We start from the raw sequence: 19,236 nt of genomic DNA, 5'->3' as shown, positions 1-19,236 counted from the left end.
TGGGGTCACTGGAGAGAAGACGCCTCACCCACGCCCCCTGCGGGGAATCCAGCTCCGGCTCAGCATCCTCACCCAGAAACACAACCACAACCACCTGCAGAGGTTTGTTAACCCCGGCCCGAGCCCTACGCCCAGAGACTCTGATGCCCCGTCCTGGTGTGGAGTTGGGAACCACCGCGGTATCTGAGCCAGCGCGTCTCCCGCGACCCCAAATACAGATCTGAGCCGAGAACTACCCACTCTCAGAGAACGTTCAGTGTCGCATCCTGCGTGGCTGTCTCCAAGCTCCCCCCCACCCCCGGCACCACAAGCGGGGACACAGGAAGTGCCGTCTCCAGTCGCCTCGCCCGGTTTCCAGCCTGGCTCTGGGCCCCTCAGCCAGCACCCACCTGATCCCCGCCTTTCCTACCCTCCCCCGGTGCATGGCCTCGCCTCTGGTTCCGTGCGCCGTGGGTTGAGGACCGCACTCTGGCTACCCTACCCTTGCTGCTCTGGGGGTGCATCTCAGCAGGGTCCTTTGCTGGCAGAGGGTCACCAAGAGGTTTGGGGATGAGGACCAGGACGGTGAGGGCTGTACTGAGTTGAACAGCGTCCCCCCCCCTAAAATCCATGTCCACTTGGAACCTCAGAATGTGCCATTATTTGGAAATAAGGTCTTTGCAGATGTCATTAGGTTTAGATGAAGTCATACTGGATCAGGGAGGGCCCTAAACCCAACGACTCATAGGAAGATAGAAATTTGGACACAGACACATAAAGAGAATGTCGTGTGATGGCAGAGGCGGAGATTGGGGTGATGCTGCCACACACCAAGGAGAGCCCGGGATTGCGGCAGCCCCTGGAGTCTAGGAGAGAAGCGTGGGACAGATCCTCCTTCGGCCTCTAGAAGGAACCAGCCCTGTGCACGCCTGGATTTTGGACTTCTGGCCTCCGGAACTGTGAGAGAATAAATTCCTATTGTTTTAAGCCGCCCAGTCTTAAGTCAAATCATTGGCATCCTTGTACAACTGAAGTGTTGATCCCAAATGTAGAATTTATACTTGGCCAACAAACTCAACTACCTGAAATAAGTGGCTATTTCCAAGATATTAAGGTTTCCCTACTCTTAGCAGCATAATTAATTTTTCAAATATAATAAAAAACAAATGTGTGAACTAGCATTTAAACTGTTAAAAAAAAAAAAGAATAAGAGGCAAGATGAATAGGAATTTTATTTCATGTACCTTAATTTCCTATTTTAAGAAAAACATGGCTATTTCAATAAATGAAGCTAAAGTTTCTCCTAGACCCCAGCACTCAGACCACATTTTTAAGTGTGTCATTCAGCTATGTACATAGGCTTGTTGGGTTAGCTTAGGAAATGTTATCATTTTACTATTTTCCACAGAGAAAATATTTTCCACTTTACATATCAAACAACTCGGTGGACTTTAAAAAACACTTACAAATTGAAGCTATATGTACGGCAGTTTCTCTATAGTTGTACATAAAATATTTTCTCTTTATGAGTCAATATATAAAACACTGCTTTATCCTATAATCAAAATATTAGTACTTACTGGTTTTTATTTTGTTGTTGTTGTTGTTGTGTTTGTTTTTGTCACAGCATCTTCTCCGTCTCCCGGGCTAGAGTGCAGTGGTGTCATCACAGCTCACAGAAACCCCAAATTCCTGGACTCAAGTGATCTTCCTGCCTCAGCCTCCCAAATAGTGGGACTACAGGTGCGCCCCACCACCCCTGGCTGATTTTCTATTTTTGTAGAAACCATGTCTCGCTGTGTTGCTCAGCCTAGTCTCAAACTCCTGGCCTCAAGCAATCCTCCTGCCTTACCTTCCCAAAGTGCTAGGATTACAGGCATGAGCCACTGTGCCTAGCCTACTTTTTAAAAACTATATCAATGTAGAGCACTAGCAGGCATTATCTTCCCCCAAATGTGATATTCAATAATGTTAAATTTTTGTGGTTTATTAAACATTAAAGAGGAATTCTCTTGATTTTTACTTTCTTTTTCCTTTCATCGGTTGATAATGAACCTTATAACAATTTTCCCTTTCTCCAATTTTGCTGTTCTTGTTCTTTTTCCCTTGGGATTCCTTAAGAATCAAAGTTTGTGTTCTGAAGATTGGCAACATTTTGCAGAATGAAAGAATGTGAGAGCTAGACGGGATCTCAGAAACCATCAACATTTGTGTCAACAAACATTGATTGGACACAGGAGATACCACTGAATGTTTGATACATGGATCACCCATACAAAGCACAAAGTTAAATGAGGAGCATTGGCTCTTTAAAAAAAAATGTCCCGACATATTTTTGAAAATGGAGAAAGCTAGGTTGAAGAATGTGACTAAATTGTTTTGAAAGGCTGGGGTTCAAATGTGGAACAATTGAGCTGTGTGTTTGTAAACACAGCTATTTGAAAGAATGACTTTTCTTCCAATTATTATAAAACACCATGCAAATGTGTATTGTCAGCTAAAAATAGTAGACAGGAGAACAGAAGAGCTCAAATGATATCATTTCTAGTTGCATTCATTGTTTACAATTAGACCATTTTCTTTTTTTATCATTGGAACCAAAAAAAAGGTAACACAATTTTTTTTTTTTTTTTTGCCACTTGAACTCAATCCACATGATCTTGATCATTTTTCTTTCCAGAATTCGTCTCGAGAGCTCTCATGGGGATGAGGGACAGTTATTATAATTAGATGCTAGAGAAGTTAATGGTAAAAAGCCAATGTTCACGGGATGTTTACAATATGCCATCACAATATGCACTTGCAAGAGGCAAATTGCATACCATAGCTCTTTTAATCTTCCCAAGAAATCTATGAGGTAGGCTGGGTGTGGTGGCTCACGCTTGTAATCCCAGCACTCGGGGAGGCCCAGGCAGGATGATTGCTTAAGCCCAGGAGTTCAAGACCAGGTCTCCACAAAAAGTTTAAAAATTATCAGGGCATGGTGGTGTGCATCTGTAGTCCCAGCAACTCAGGAGGCTGAGGCAGGAGGATCGCTTGAGTCCAGGAGTCTGAGGTTGCTGTGAGCTGGGCTGACGCCACGGCACTCTAGCCTGGGCAACAGAGCAAGATCCTGTTTATATATATATATATATATATATATATATATATATATATATATATATATATATATATGGCCAATAAACACTTGATCGTTGGTGGCCTCATTTGAACCTTGGGTTAAATCAGAGAAGAGACTCTTTTTTTTTTTTGGAGACAGAGTCTTGCTCTGTTGCCCTGGCTAGAGTGCTGTGGCATCAGCCTAGCTCACAGCAACCTCAAACTCCTGGGCTCAAGCAATCCTCCTGCCTCAGCCTCCCAAGTAGCTGGGATTACAGGCATGTGCCACCATGCCCGGCTAATTTTTTATATATTTTTTTTAGTTGTCCATATAATTTCTTTCTATTTTTAGTAGAGACGGGGGTCTCACTCTTGCTCAGGCTGATCGCGAACTCCTGAGCTCAAACAATCCGCCCGTCTCGGCCTCCCAGAGTGCTAGGATGACAGGCATAAGCCACCGTGCCCAGCCAGAGAAGAGACTCTTAACTTCAGTCCATGGACACAGGAGTGAGCCTCAAAGAGTCCAGAAACCCCCTGAAACGTATCTATGTGTATTTTTCCAGGGAGAGGGTCTGTGCCAAGCCCACCATCACCAAATCATGAAGTATTTCTGGTCCAGGTCAATGGTTCTCAAACTTCAGCGTGCACCAGAATCACCTGGGAAGTGTCTTAAAATTCATTTATTTACTCTTTCCCGCCCCCATAAAATTTAGATATTCAACATCCCTTCTCCCCCCTGCACGGTCTGAGTCAGGGGCTAGGGAATGGACCCTAAAATCTTTATTATTAACTGTCTCCCCCCAGATGACGCTGATACAGGTCCAATGGCCACATTTTAAGAAGCACTGTCCCACAGGCTTCCTCGATCCACCTAAGGATCTTGACACGCGGCATTTTGAAGGGTCTCTCTAAAGTTGACATTCTCAGAGGCTTCCAGAAAAAAATTGGCCTTTCCAGGGAGCGGCATGTGCAGTGATGAGGGGACCCCCTCTCCCCCAGGGGGCTGCAGCCCAGTGTTGAGTGAGGTGCTGGAAGGGGCAGATGCGCTGTGGTCCAGGAGCCACGAGATGGCAGTGCCGAGCCAGAAACAGCCGGCTGCAGGCCGCGGGGGGCGCCGAGACGGGAAGGAGGGCTTCTGTGAGTCCTGACGCCGCTCACCGGAGGGCAGGGAGAAGCCCAGGGACCACTGGCCCCACAGCCTTCCCCACCTGGCTCACATTCGTGCAGCCAGACAGGGACCCCAGACGCTGGGATATTTGTCAACTGAGTGATGAACGGAAGGAAGATCGTTTGAGAGTTTCAACGACCAATACTAATGATAGTAGCTAACATTTATTCTCATCATATTATGAGCATGTCCCCATGAGTTTTGGGGGGGCTTTTTCTGTTTTTTGTTTTTCAGAGACAGGGTCTCGCTCCGTCACCCAGGCTGGAGTGCAGTGGTGTGAGCATAGCTCACAGCAACCTCAAATTCCTGGGTGTAAGCAATCCTCCTGCCTCAGCCTCCCACGTAGCTGGGACTACAGACGAGCAACACCACACTCTTAGTTTTTGTCGAGTTGGGTCTTGCTATGTTGCCCAGGTTGGTCTCGAACTCCAGGCCTCAAGTGATCCTCCTGCCTCGACCTTCCAAGCACAGATGTACTTGGTCAGGTCAACATGGTCTGTTTTTAAATACGTGGTGTTGAGTGTCCTTAAACAGATGTGCATTCTGCAAATCAGTCATCTCCAGCTGCCAGGTCGGCTCACTCACCTGTCCCCGCCAGCATCTGGCAAATGACTCTCAGTCAGCCCAGGGTATGGTCACCCAGTTCCAGACCCGGCAGAAACTTTAACAAGGTTAGCAAGTAAGGTCCCTGCAGTATGGGTCCTTCTGGGTCCAAATGGCCAACTGACCAGGATTGGACCCTAGTGGGGAAGGGAGTGGCTCCTTCAGGTAACTGAAAATCGGGGCGTCTCGACTGGGATCTGGCAGCAGACTCCCTGGGTTCAAACCCTGGCTGCATTTAGGGCCCACTGGTCAGCACCCCACCACCACCACCAGGCACCTCCCAGGACAAGCCCTGCCAGGCAGGCCCCGCCTGTCCCCAGGGAGGCCCAAACAGGAAGTGAGTTGCCACAGGAGAATGTAGGGTTCCCAGCCTAGGGCTCCAGGCTGACCTCAGATGCCCCTATGGGAGCCAGGCTTGTGGGTGCATGGCCCCCTGGGTGGCGGGAGATTTCAGCATTTGCTCGTGTCACAGAATGGTGTGGAATGAGGGAAGGCCTCAAACTCAACCCAGCTTCATCTGAGTTGACCAAGGTCAAGCAAGTCGCACGGGAATCTTTTGGTCAACTTGGGCAGTGGCCCAGTGCCCACGCCGGGGCCTCACGAAGGCTCTCTCAGCTAAACCTCAACCTCCTCACCTGGTAAACAGAGATAACAGCACACTCAGTAATTGTTCGCCCTTTTCCGTGACAATATTCTTTACATAATAAAAGATCCAGATCTGTGCAGGCCGGTAAGAGAAAGGGCTCTGATCTATTTTAATTGGGGGAAAAAAGTGCAGCGCACAGTGTGTGTGACCCCTTTTCTATGTTATTCCGGAATACAGTATATCTGCATAGGTACAAGCATTTTGTGAAGTATGACTGGTAACTCTGGAATGGGTAGGAAGATGTGGGGTCTGCAGCAAGGTGGGCAGGAAGCTGCTCTGCTCAACAGGACTCCAGCGCAGTTCACGAGACGTTGGCCGAGTTTCAGGACCAAGGATCTTGCCGTTTGCTGAATCCACCTGCCTTGACCTTGGTTGTGTCCCCCGGTGGTTGCAAGACGCCGCAGTGGCTCCAGGCTCACCTGCACATGACATCCAGAAACAGGAGACCCTCCAAAGACTTATCTGTAACTTTCTGTATAATTACCCACCCCCCCCATGTAAACAAACAAATAGGTGGTAGGACTTGCAACCTTGTTTTCTTCTTTTATTTGTCCTTTTTGGGGATACCTTGTCCTACCTAGCCAGAACTTTGGATTCAGTGTGTGTGTGTAGGTGGCGAGTCCAGGAATCTGTATGTTCAACTTGCTCGAAGGTGACAAAGCCCCACCAGATTCAGAAAGACATCTCCTGGGCATAGCTGCTGGGTCACGCCTGGTGGGCCATGACTCACCATGCCCTGGGGCCTGTGGGTGCCAAATTCCTCCTGCCAAGCCCAGAGGAAAGCTATGACCGTGCTCAGACTTCCTCACAGCCTGAGGGACCGCAGGTGGGTGGCAGGGGGCCCCAGAGGAACGGCTGAGTCCTCTGACAGGACCAACTGCCCTCAGCCTCAAGGCTGGCCCCAAGGAGCCCAGTGCCATCAGCCACCTACCCAGGTAACACTCTGGAAAAGAGCCAAAGCAACAGTCCCCTCTGCAGCACACACCAGAGGTCCCTGGACAGTGGTTCTCTACCGGTGAAGCTTAAAATATCTTGGTGCCTGGGCCCACCCCAAGGAGTTCCATCTAGTTTTCCCGGGGTACACATCCATGGCTGATTCTAATATGCAGGAAAGGTTGAGAATCACAAAATTAGAGAGAAGAGACGAGACAGCAAGAAACTGAGGTTGCAGGCTAGTGCCGAACCCAAGGGAGAGCATCCCTGACTGAGAAAGGAATTCTGTCCAGCCGGATGACAGCAATCTAATGGCTAACACCCATTAGATTGGGCACGTGTGCACCAGGCATCCTCTGCTCACCAGAGCCCCAAGGCAGGGCCCCAGGAAGGCAGGCCAGCAGTGGTAAAGCTGGAATTCTCCCCTCTACCTCACTGACCCCAAAGTCCTGGTCGTTATTAACCACACATTAATTCTTGACAAACTGAAGGCCCAAGAGAAGGAAAAATTGGCAGTTTTTTGTGAAACCTAGAAAACTGTTTTTGCAGAAAGAGTCTGGCTGTCACCCAGCCTAGAGTGCCGTGGCATCAGCCTAGCTCACAGCAACCTCAAACTCCTGGGCTCAAGCGATCCTCCTGCCTCAGCCTCCTGAGTAGCTGGGACTATAGGTACACACCACAATGCCCAGCTAATTTTTCTATTTTTAGTAGAGACAGGGTCTTGTTCTTTCTCAGGCTGGTCTCGAACTCTTGACCTCAAGTGATCCTCCTGCCTCGCCCTCCCACAGTGCTGGGATTGCAGGTGAGAGCTACCACGCCCGGCCTAGAAAACTTTTTCAACCTACCTTTGATCCACTCATTCAAGAAATGTCCATGCTTACCTTGTGCCAGCTACTGATGCCCAGAGAGCCAAGGGTTTCAAGCTGGTTGTGAAATTAATGCAGTTGGTCAAATACAGCATACTGTCCAGCAGAACAGCAAGAAACTCTAAAGTGGAGTACATCGTATACAGAAAGGTGAGGACTGCTTTCTGAGACTTGTTTCGGTTATGCTGTGTGTCTATTCACAAAAGGTTTCTTACAACGGATCGCAGTCCAAAACATCTGAGAAACAATGAGACGGACAAGAGGCAAAGCCTTCACATATCAAATGTAATTGTGTAAGCAAACACAGTTCTATACAACATTTGTTAACCTAAGAGGCCTCAAACAGCAAATGAGAACCTTTTCATAGTTACAAATTTCTAAATACACCCTGAAATCAACACAACCATTAATTGTGATCTGGACATTCACCCTGGGGAGAAGAGACTGGAAAAAAGTGATCAACCTCTTCCCACTGCACTCAAGGACAGTCAGGTTCAAAGGTGATACCATCTCCCCCCAGGGAACCTCAGCCCTGGCACCACCACTCCTGAGGAAGAGGTATCAATGGTCTAAGAATCTTTCCTCAAAGCTCAAAGTGACAGTGATACATACCTTGGTGGATTTTATGGAGGACCCCTGGATTATGAGTCCAAATGCAAATACCACTGAGGTCACAGGGCCCCAGGGTGCTAAAAGCAGCCCAGGGAAACCAGTGATGGCTGGCTGCCAAGTGCCCCCCAAACCCTTCTTCCTTAGTCAGGCTGCAAAACTCTGTTCTCATCCTGCTAAGCCCTCCTCGTTGCTGAAGCTGGATAAAACCTGAGACTCCTGAAACTCCCCAAGGCAGTTCCACACTTCCAGCAGCAAAGAAAACACGCACACCAAACCTAAAAACCAAAGAATTGCCACAGCCCTCACAAACAACTGCAGTCGTAGCTGCAGGGCCTGCAGCCAATGCCGTCACGATGCACAGCACACACACCAGCACCCTTTGGGGAGGGTGAAGGAGAGGACAAGCCAAACGCGCCTTTACATTAATGTCTGCCTTAATTTTCTTCATAAAAATGTACATGTGAACCAGGTGTGGTGGCTCATGCCTGTAATCCCAGCACTAGGGGGCTGAGGTGGGAGGATCGCTTAAGGTCAGGAGTTGGAGACCAGCCTGGGGTGACATGGCAAGACCCTGTCTCTACAAAAAAATAACAAAAATTAGCTGGGCGTGGCAGCAGCACACCTGTAGTCCCAGCTATTTGGGAGGCTGAGGCAGCGGAAGGAGTTTAAGGCTGCAGTGAGCTGTGACCACACCACTGCATTCCAGCCTGGACTACAGATCAAGACCCTATCTCTATAAAAAAATTTTTTTTTAAATTTTAAGTATATGTGTTCTAATTTTTCAATGGCATGTTGAAATAAACTATTAGCCACATTCCAGAGTTCTCAAGGGCTCCATTGATGGAATGAGGATTACAAATACAGATGTAAAGGTATCCAATGTCCAAGAAATTCAAGTCATTTTAGTTCCCAAGATCTTCTTTTCTATTATTTCACACATGATGAAACTGAGCCCAGAGAAGTAAACTTACCTAAGTTCCCACACCTAGTGGTGCAGTGTGCATTCAAACCCACATGGTATCAAGCAAAAAAATATTCCTTCATAGGAGAAGGCAAAAAGAACATTAAAATCATTAAGATCACATCTGCCTCCAAGAAATGTAGTACCCAACACTGGCTAAGATGTAGGGACATTCTTATGAGCTCAATGATCCACCCGCCTCGGCCTTCCAGAGTGCTAGGATTACAGGTCTGAGCCACCGCACCCGGCCTAGAGGCATTCATATGACCATGTTGATCGAAGTGTTAACCAGCACCTTGCAGAAGGAACTTTGGCAGGACCTACCAGTATTTCAGTATTAATTCCTTTGACCCAGCAATTTCATCTGCAGAAATTTATCCTGTAAAAATGCAAAGAAATCAGAATATTCACTGCTGCACTACTACTGATTATGGAAAACTGGGACCTACACGAAGGCCCATCCATACAAGAGCATACTATTCAGTCATAAAATTTCACCATGTATATCCGATACAGCAAGATTTGCCTATACTACAAGTCACTGTGCAGCTAAATTTTTGCAGCTTTAAATATTTTTTAAAGCACTAAATCAATATAGTTAAAACAAGGGGCCATCGTAAACTCAGAATAGCATCAATAAAACCTAGTTTTGCCAGGTCACATGCTGCCATCTACTGAGCTTCACAAAAAGCATGCAGGTCCCATCATAAGAGGTAAACCTCACCATGCCAAACACACCAGTACAAAGTATGGTATGACAGCCAGCCTGAGCGCTCAGGCCTGCGCCTCTCTCAAATACTGTCACCCACTAAAACATCACAAACCTCAAATATTCCAGAGGGGAGTCTGGAAGCTGGCCTTACGGGGTAAGGTCATCTGAACTATCAAAGCTCTGACAGGGTACTATAATCATCTGATCAGAATAACCTCCTTCAACTAAACAGATGAACCTTAAGTTTCTTTTAACTTTAAAGATTTCCTATGGCAGCACCTTTCAAGTCACTTCATACCAGGAGTCCAGAACATCTCTCTGAAGATTCCCAAGATTCCCAACCTCACCAAAATGAGATAACTTCAGTAATTAATCTAATGAGTGCCAGGTTCTAACAGACGGTAGCAAACAAAATGCAATGAGATTAATCTAACATAGTCACCAGTACTGATAGCAGCCATGCCAAAAATGTAATGATTCTGTTCACAATAATCTCCTAAAATTAACTGTGCTGACCATGTCCCCAACGAAAGGCCCCATTTCAAATCTCTTGGCATCTTGTACCTTAACTACTGTCTGAGGTTGACTAACCCTCTAGGTCACACACTGGCCACCTCCTCTTACCATAAAGGAAGCTAGCCCAGCTTTCATTGCTGAAGGGAAACCTTCAGGCCCAAAGCCAACAATTATTTAAGTTTAATGAGTTCCAACGGAACTTAAGAAAAAAATTTAGAATGCTAATTTTTTTAAAGCCTGAACTTCATTTGATTTCATCAAACAGTCATGCGGATGTGATGACCAAAACAAAACTGCAGACAAGTCCCATAGGTTTTTTTGGGGGTTTTTTTTTAACGATTTATTCATTTTATGATTTAAGGTGTGCATCACTATTCCAGTTGTGTAAACCACATTGAAGAATTTGACTGCAGGTCTTTAGATTCAGCCAAAATGCTTTCCATTAATTTCTCTCTATAAAATATTAAACATAATTAACACTTCAGCCATGCTCAGAACGCTGCCGTGTAAGGATGAATTCAACCTGCTCATGCCAAGTTAGGGTGACAGGAGCAGCACCAATGAGCTACAATGCCCAAAAGAATCGGAGAACCTCGGAGAACCTAGCTTACAACGAAGAGAGGCCCTGTTCCCCCAGACTAAACTGCTCGGTTGTTAGATTCAGCCTACACTGTTCTCAAGTGACTGAAAAAGTCAGCATCATTTTTAAAGAGTACCACACAAGGATGCAATCTTCCATGATTTGTTTTGCATCTAAACTAGCACAAAGAAATCCTTCAATAATCTAGCCGTCAGAACTAAGCTTTCCTAAGATAAATCATTTCCCTTTCCACTGGTGGGCCTTGGGTGACTGCACTGGGGGTACAGGAGAGAGCAATGGGACAGAGGAGGAGAAAAGCTATAATTAGGCGACAAGTGCATTGGGTGCATTTGAGATTAAATGCAACAGAAAAAAGTAACAAATGCTAAAGTTTTTTAAAAGTTTAATGGAGCCAATAAGGCATATAAATTGTGTTCTGGCAGACATTAAGACCTGCTTTCTTACCAAAGAAAATGGCACATGTTTTATCAAAATTTGACAATTCAGAGTAAAGGGTACTGAGATTAAGCTTCAGAGCACCAACTTAAACAAAACAACCAAAAAAACTGTTATTCAATTTGGAAAGAGGAACTAGAACCAAGGCATAAAAAGGAGATTAAATATGTGTTCCTCAATCTCAAAATCCTTCAGGAACAGGAGTTCTGGCCACTTGTGAGCAACACATCACACCACCAAAACCCAATTCCAGAATCTAAATTTACAACGATTGAAAAACCAAAGGTAACTCCAAATGCATTTCTTGGTATATTCCAAAGGGAAGCTTGAAAGTATTCATAATACATAGGCTTGTCCGTTTCAGGTAAAATGACAGATCACTATAATTCTTCCTGCTATTATATTCAAACAAAAAAAAATGATCCACTTTTGCAAAAATTTAGAAATACCTCACTTTCATTCCTAGTTTTAGTATGGAGTTTACTTTTTTAAATAAGGGCTATAATCTATAATGAATACAGAACCTCAATTCACACAACATTTCTAACATTCCATTCACATCCCACCCAGTCAATGAATATTATGGTTAACTTAGCCAAGTTTCTTCACAAAAAGATACTAAATGGCTGCGGAAATTGCAAACTTTAACAAAGTGCTGTGAGTAGTTACTGGAAAAACCCTTACACTGATTTGCAATGGTCTTTTAAGGATAAAAATAGGAAGTAACTGATACTGGACTACAAGTTTGCAAGGAAACATTTTTCACTGTCCTACTTGATATATAATATAATATGATAGAATAAATTACAGTACCTGGCAGGCTGACATCAGTTCTTCATCTAAAAAACACTACCATTCAGTTCAAGATATTAAAAATGAAGATGAAACATGCTCTAAAACATTGTAGCTACAAGAGGTCTTATATTTACTCAAAAGAGGAATCTACTGAGAACTTTTATTTAGGTCTACCTAACATCTAGAGAACCTCCATGCGATTCCATCTTTTTTCCAGAATGAGATTCCAAACTGCACCTTTTAGGAGAGGAACTGTAGGGACAGGGGGAGAGGGGTTTTGCTGTTGAAGTTGTGATCACATTAGTAGATAAAAGAGAGCTGTATCATCTTCCACACATTCCATGGAAACTACATAAAGCAGGGCATCCATGAAAAACGTGAAACGGGTTATGAGACTGGAATACCTACCCCCACCATCCATCTCCCTCTCACTAACACTGAACCAAAAAGGAAGCCCATTCTCAAAGTTCATGACCTCTCTACTTTAGGTCACCTTGAATGCAGTCTACATGTTTACATTTACCATAAGGAAAGTACCCAGCATAGGAAGTAGTACTTGTCTTAAAACTGAATATTTCAAGCCTACAGGGTTAATCTGGGGGCAGTTTAATAATATTGCTACTTTTAGAGCACTAACACACACAAAGTGAATCCAACAAAGTTCTGTGTATTGATTCAATATTAAGTATTAATTGCATGACCATCATAGCACCTCTTTACATCACACAATCACCAGAATTAGAAACTGCTTTGAAAACTAGATAGGGCACAGTCCAATAATTAGAAGTTGCACACTGTTACTATATAGAAACCAGGTGCATGGTACAGTACTACTGCAAAAATGGAAGCCAAATCATGTTTTTAGACGATTTTAGGAACCTGGCAATACTGTTGAAGCAAAATACTCAACACATCAGGAAATGGACCAAAAAAAAAAAAAAGAAAGAAAAGGCATTCTATAACCAAATAAACATCTGATATTTCCTTTCCCTTTGAGAATAAATACAGTTAAGGTCACTTTTAGCCTTGGAACGGATATATGTTTGCCTATGATGATCTTGCTAACGACTACACGATATCTGATATCCTCTGCTAGGATTATAGTTTTAAGAAAGCCATAGTTACAAGAGGCATCTACTGTAAATACCTAGAACTTCCTTTTATGGCAACCACTATAGAATTCACTTGTCTTAAACAGTGAACAAGGGAAGATGGCCTCATGTTTCCTTTGCAATAATAGTATATGTTGAGGATCAAGTGGCTTTCAAGCAGCATGGTGGGTGTGAAAATGTTTGCAGTTTAGATCATTCTGTTGCGTTTATGGGTTGGTGAGTCTGTAATGACATCGCCACACTGGGCTGAGGTACGCTTTCTAGTTCCACCATTGTCCAAGTGGAGTGCCATTTCTTCTGATATGAAAGTGTTCAAATCGACATCATGGAGTCCATTTCTCCTTCGACTAGCATTCGATCCACTGCTTACATGTGTAGGAGAGCCTGGGGTACTCGAACGCACGCTTATACTAGCCATTGCACCACTAAGACCTAGGAAGAAGAAAAAAGGTTTTAGAGTTGCTCGATTATTTAACCCTTTTGAAAGCAACCCACTCTACTTTCCATGTTGTCATAGTGCCAAAGGATGTCTGCCTATTTTCTTTGTAAGGGGTCACTAGCAAGCAATCAGGTTTTACTCTAGAAAAACAAATCATTTGGCTTTGACATTTAAAATGTTTTATTGGTACTACCAAGTATTTCCAACATTGGTAATTACCAATTACTGAAAACTTACTGAGTGTCAACCACCATGCTAGGTGTACAAATATATCATGAAATTCCCCCATCTATTAGGTAGGTACTGTATACAACTTACAGATGGGGACAGGAGGTGCTTATCTTAAAAAGAAAGACAATTTGGGTATCCAAACTCACCATTCCAACAGATTCCTCTGATGAGTGTGTGTGTGGTGTATTCAAGGGAGCAAGAAATCATTTCCAGACTTGGGTGGGCTTGTTCCAACATCCCCTTCTAGATAAGGTGACCATATAACTTAACCAAAATAGTACATTGCAAACCCCAAAAAAGGGTCACTGTTAAAAATTATGTTGGAACATCAGGTACAAAGTAGGTCTGCACTGGACAAAGTGGGCTGTTTGATCACCCAAGGTCTAAACTGTATTCGGTAGATACCCCTTAGCACAGCCTAAATCAATATCATCTCTAATCCTTCAGAGAAGGGGAGGGAGGCTGTAAAGATCCTGCTGCTTTGCTTTCATTTCAAGGTTTAAAGTTATTGAATCCAGAATATACTCAGCACTCATTGCTGGACACCATTCCTTAAAACTCTTCAATAATCAAGGAGCCAAACTTATGTTCCAATCATAAAAGTTCAGGATAAATCTGTGAAAAATGCGCATGAGTCCAGCCAGGAAACATAAATCATACCATCAAATTTAAAAAAAAAAAAAAAAACGAACCGTCACTGACAGTGGATTATCTGCCTTATGAATTTCCCCTTCCACTATTCTAGCCCCACCTAAGGATTTTGCAATGACTAAATTTGTAACATGATCTAGTACAATCAGTTTTCAAAGAATAGGGCTTGTATCTTAGATTTTAAAGTAAGTTTAGGTTTGATCTCTGATAAGGGTTGTGTGGTTTAAATTTGAATTTTAAGTTGAAACAACGATTCTCTGCCTCCTACCACATCAAATCAACCTGTAAATTCCCCTTGCCATTGCTCTCACTCCGCCAGGAACTCTGAACATTCTCAAACCCACGGCCTCTACCATAATGTTTTCTGGCCCACACCTCCCTTCTAAAGTACTCAACTCCCTAACTCTAGCTGCCTTCCACTCTTCCTTCCGCACTAATCCAACCAGTCCCCTGGCTGATCTTGCAGAAAACGCCTGCTCCTTTCCTGCTGGTGGTCAGGAAACCTAACTGTATCCCTCTTAGCCTCTAAGCTTTTCAAAGGCTAGCACCTGTTTAAAAAATAAGATGAAAGAGCTAATGTTAGAGTACTTCCTGCATCAGGTACTCTATTAAGTACTTTCTAACTTAATCCTCAAAATAACCCTATGACACCTGTATCACTTCCATTCTGCAGATGAAAATCCAAGTTTAAGGGTTACATAATCCACCCCAGGTCGACAGATAGTAAACAAGAGCTAGGGCTCCTGCTCAAGTGTAATCTGTAGGGTCTAGGGCCAGCCTGCTTCTTAGAAGGCCTCATCTCTGAACAGTTTATCTTAATTCCTGCCCTCTTCACCCCATCCTAGGACTAAATCATGCACTACCAACATCAAACAATTTGCAGCTCTTTAAAAGTCAGGACTGCATGTCTCTAACATTCACTCCCTGAGTGAAGTCACTAGCTCCCCCCTTTTAGTCTCTGGCTGGCTCCTCTTCCTTCCTGCTTGAAGTTGAAACTCTCCACTCCTCCTTTCTGCCATCCAGCCTGCCAACTCCTTCCTCAGTGGCCTTTGTGGGGTTCTCCTCTCCCCGACAGGCTGGTGTCATCAGGGTGGTATCCTTGAGCTTAGCTTACCCACAGGTATGAATGTTTTATAGGAGCAGATACTTCTCCTGAGCTGAAGGACACATCCAGATTGCTAGCTGCCTACTGGGCCATCTCAAACGTATCATCAAAAAAGGAACTACACTTTTTCTCCAACCCACACAGATTTTTTTTAAAAAGGAGAAAAAGATAGACCTTGGGCTATTTTTATATAACATGGTACACTCAACCGTCTCGAGAGTGTCTTTTCATCATCTAATGAACGCAACACAGTGCCTGGCACATAATTCTCATTCAATTCTGAAAAAGAAAAATACTTTAAAATCCTACCCCTCATTTTGAAATCCATGAAATCCAAGGCTCAGCTGTTGATGTTTATTCACCTCTCCAGTGACAGGAATTAACTCAGTTGGCTCCCTCCACTTACAGCATCGCCATTAAGTTTAAAACTCAATTGCCCCTATTGTAGGCATTTTTAAGTTCCACACCAAGACTATGAGCTTCTTGAGGGGAGAGCTGTGCCTTTTTTCCTAATCACATAGCCCATAACATACTACTAAAAGGTACTTTAACAAAACTTTTTCATACTTGTTTCATAATGCAAAAGGTTCTAAGGTAATCATACTGCAAAATTTGGGCATTCAGTAATAAATTGGGCTACTTATTAGATTCTGGATTCCCTTTATCATTTCAAAGGAAACAAAAAGAATTCCAAAACCCTACCCCAGTGCCCTTCTTGTTTACATAGGAGTCCCGTGGCAATATGTTTAATACCTAATGACAAATATCGAAGGCTCATAAAAACACTACATCAGAAGTGAACTGGGCACTTCAAGCAAATGTATCTTATTGTTCCTCCTATTATTCTTCATGAAAAAGAAAATACTGTAGGCATCAATTTGAAAATTCCCCAGTAACTTCTGGAAAATCATCTTTTTCTATTGGGTGTATGACTTAAGGTTTAGCTTGGCAGCTCAGGTAAAATCACAATGTGCAACATAACCTGCTACCTACTCTGATAGCAATGAAAATTCTTTTCAAAATTTGCCTACCTCATCTTACCCAAATTTATTATCTCCTCTTACCAGTGAAAAATCTTTTCAAAGTTTACCTACCTAATCTTCCCCAAAAAGATTTTTCAGTGTCAAAAAAAAAAAAAAAATTAAGATTAACAACCAAAAAATATATGCATTTTAAACAGCCCAAATTTTATTTTATAAACCAATGACAGCTACTAGAAGATGCTTTAGGAAACCTTAGCTAAGCCACATGAACAATCAGGCCTATACAAGTACAGAAAAATCTAAACATGCTTCAGAACTAAAAAACTAAGTTGTGTGTCCTAAGGGCACACAACTTAATTTCTACCCAAAACACACTTTTTCAAAAGGGCTATGGGAATATCAATTAACAAAACCAGAACAAATAGCATGATTAGACAGAAGTCTTAATTGCTCAATACAAGATAAACTTATCAGCTTTAAAGTTTCTGCATCGATTTTAAATGATTAGTGCAGGAGTGGGGGGTGGCGGAAGATTAGGATGATTTAATCATATTTTGAAAAGAAGGCTCACAATGGAGCTGAAACAAATTTACAGTCCAGGTTGTAAGAATCCAAGTTACAAAGCAAATTATTAAAAGTGGCACATAGCTATTAATGTCATACCAAGTTCATGCTTAGGGTATCAAGAAAATCCTGTTTGCAGCATTAATTACATGTAATCCCAGTTTCCAGGCACATAGTTAGGTCACACACAGGCAGAGAAAAGAGCAAATGCCAACCCAGTCAATCTCACTGACTCCAGTGGCCTGGGGCTTGTCTACACTCTCTACTTGATTCTCAGCACCTTAAGCCCCTTTGAGAGAACAGGGACAGCCCCGGAGGTGAGAAGGCACACTGTTGATCCCTCAGCACAGGTTCAGAGCCCTCTGCAGATCTGCTCCAGTGTTATCTCCCGAAGAAAAGGGGGATTTGAAATCCCACAACTTGAACAAAGTGGGTAACATCCTGGCTAGGAGCCCTAAGAAACTGGCATTCTTGCATTGGAAATGAATTGCACTATTCAGATGCACAGCACTCCCTTTGCACAAAATCGTGTGATGAGGTGCCAGGCCACACAAGCACTTGTAGTGTCAATGTAGTGTTTTAGATGTACCAGGGGAGTTCAAATATTTAAAAAAGGAAATCTACTAAGAAGATTTTGGTAATTCGAAGTAGATACCACTCCCCACCCCAATCTGTAAATTGTAATACTGAATTTTTATTGAAGTAAAGCACACTAAATCAAACCAATTACAAAGATACATGTGTCACACCAAGAAAACATTTTCAATTATGCTGACAGCCCAAAATGCTTTTCATTTTTCAAAGACAGTTTTTAATGCCATGGGAAGAATGCTCACGACGTTAAAATGAAAAAAGCAAGATACAGTACCACATATGCAGTATGATTCTCAACTATGAAATTATTTTAATATTTATACATTGAAAAAAAGACTAGAAGAAAATGCACCAAACATTTAGCTGCAGTTATCTCTATATAATGGGATAACAAGATACTGAATTTTTTAATTTATGGAAATTTTCAAATTTTCCAAGAAATTAGTATTTATAAATCAGAAAATTAGTGAGAAAATTAAATTCAAATATTAAACTGCTTAAGTAAGTACCAGGATAAATAAACTGGCTTTGAAGCATTGCTACATGGTTGCCTTTTTCACTGCAATGAAAAAAAAAAGTCCAACAGAATTTTATTGCAGGTTCAAGACAATTTTGCATTACCGATGTTGGAAGATTTAGAAGTCCTACCTCCAGACACTTCAGTAGCTAATATCTAATCTTAATAAGAAGAAAATGCCCACTCTTCATCAAAATTTTTAATGCTATCTTAATTGCCTTAATTTTTCTTGTTTTCAGAGGCTGGTCTGAAACAAAGGGCACAATTTAGAAATTCCAGCCTTCACAGAAATTTAATTGAAGAGGATTCTCTGGAATTTTAAACAATTATAAGATTGCTTTGGTGCATTAATCTCTTACATTGTAATTTCCATATAAGTTTTTTAGACATTTTACTGTTAAATAGCTATCAACAGTTCTGTTATTTCAAGAAGATGCAAGACTGCAACATTCAACAAGCATTTGTTAAGAATCTGCTGTGTGCCACACACTGCTAGCAGTGTGGGTTTTCTCAGAGGAGAAAAAGGATTCTGAAAGACGGATGGATATAAATCCCCCACAGGTCAGTTCTAATTAATCCTCTGCAACAGAAAATTGCAAGAGTTTCTTTCATACTGTATCACCGGTTTAAAAATACTTAAACACTTGTGTCAGATGTCAAGATATATTCCTAAATATTTAGCTATCTTAAGGGATGGAAGAATGATAGGGAAGACGGAGAGACAGAAAACCAAACACTAATTAAATTTCTTCTTAAATGTACAGGTTATCAACTGCCTAGGAAATTTTAGCAGGAAAGATATGTTCTCACAAAATTTGGTACCTTCCCTTCTATATCACTCTGGCACACAGAAGGCCAATGAACGTTTTGACAAAAAACCAAAAGCTACAAAAACCTGTGCTCAGGAGAAAGAAAGTCCTATTGGGTCCAGGCTGCCTAAAGCCAGCTTCCTTTTTCTAGAGAAAAGGTAGAAGTTTTATGCTTTGAGTGTAATTAGGAATTTGTCTTACTTTTTTTTTTTTTTTTTTTTTAGGTGAAATTCCAATCCAACCTTATACACCTGAATCTGATTTCAAATGTTTAAATTTTTCTTACAGGGCTTTACATCCAGTTT

General features: G+C 42.7%; 1 protein-coding gene across 3 annotated transcripts in view; it reads right to left on the bottom strand.

Annotated features, from left to right (window-relative positions):
- Positions 1-5,570: 5,570 nt before the first annotated feature.
- Positions 5,571-19,236, bottom strand: part of C2H16orf72 (chromosome 2 C16orf72 homolog) — a 31,488-nt gene continuing 17,822 nt past the window's right edge. The window contains exons 4-6 of one of the 3 annotated variants that reach the window (XR_006733347.1): positions 13,074-13,470; positions 7,310-7,531; positions 5,571-5,914 (exon numbers count right to left, since the gene is read on the bottom strand). Coding sequence is in view for 1 of the 3 variants with exons in the window: in XM_045542561.1 (XP_045398517.1) it covers positions 13,226-13,470 (245 nt within the window). In the remaining 2 variants the exon portion in view is untranslated. Of the gene's footprint in view, positions 5,915-7,309; positions 7,532-11,061; positions 13,471-19,236 lie in introns of those variants that run through there. The other 2 variants (XR_006733348.1, XM_045542561.1) reach the window with 2 other exon arrangements.

The sequence above is a fragment of the Lemur catta genome, chromosome 2 (genome assembly GCF_020740605.2).
Source record: "Lemur catta isolate mLemCat1 chromosome 2, mLemCat1.pri, whole genome shotgun sequence".
NCBI classification, from domain to species: Eukaryota; Metazoa; Chordata; class Mammalia; order Primates; family Lemuridae; genus Lemur; species Lemur catta.
This window is presented reverse-complemented; position numbering and strand designations above follow the sequence as displayed.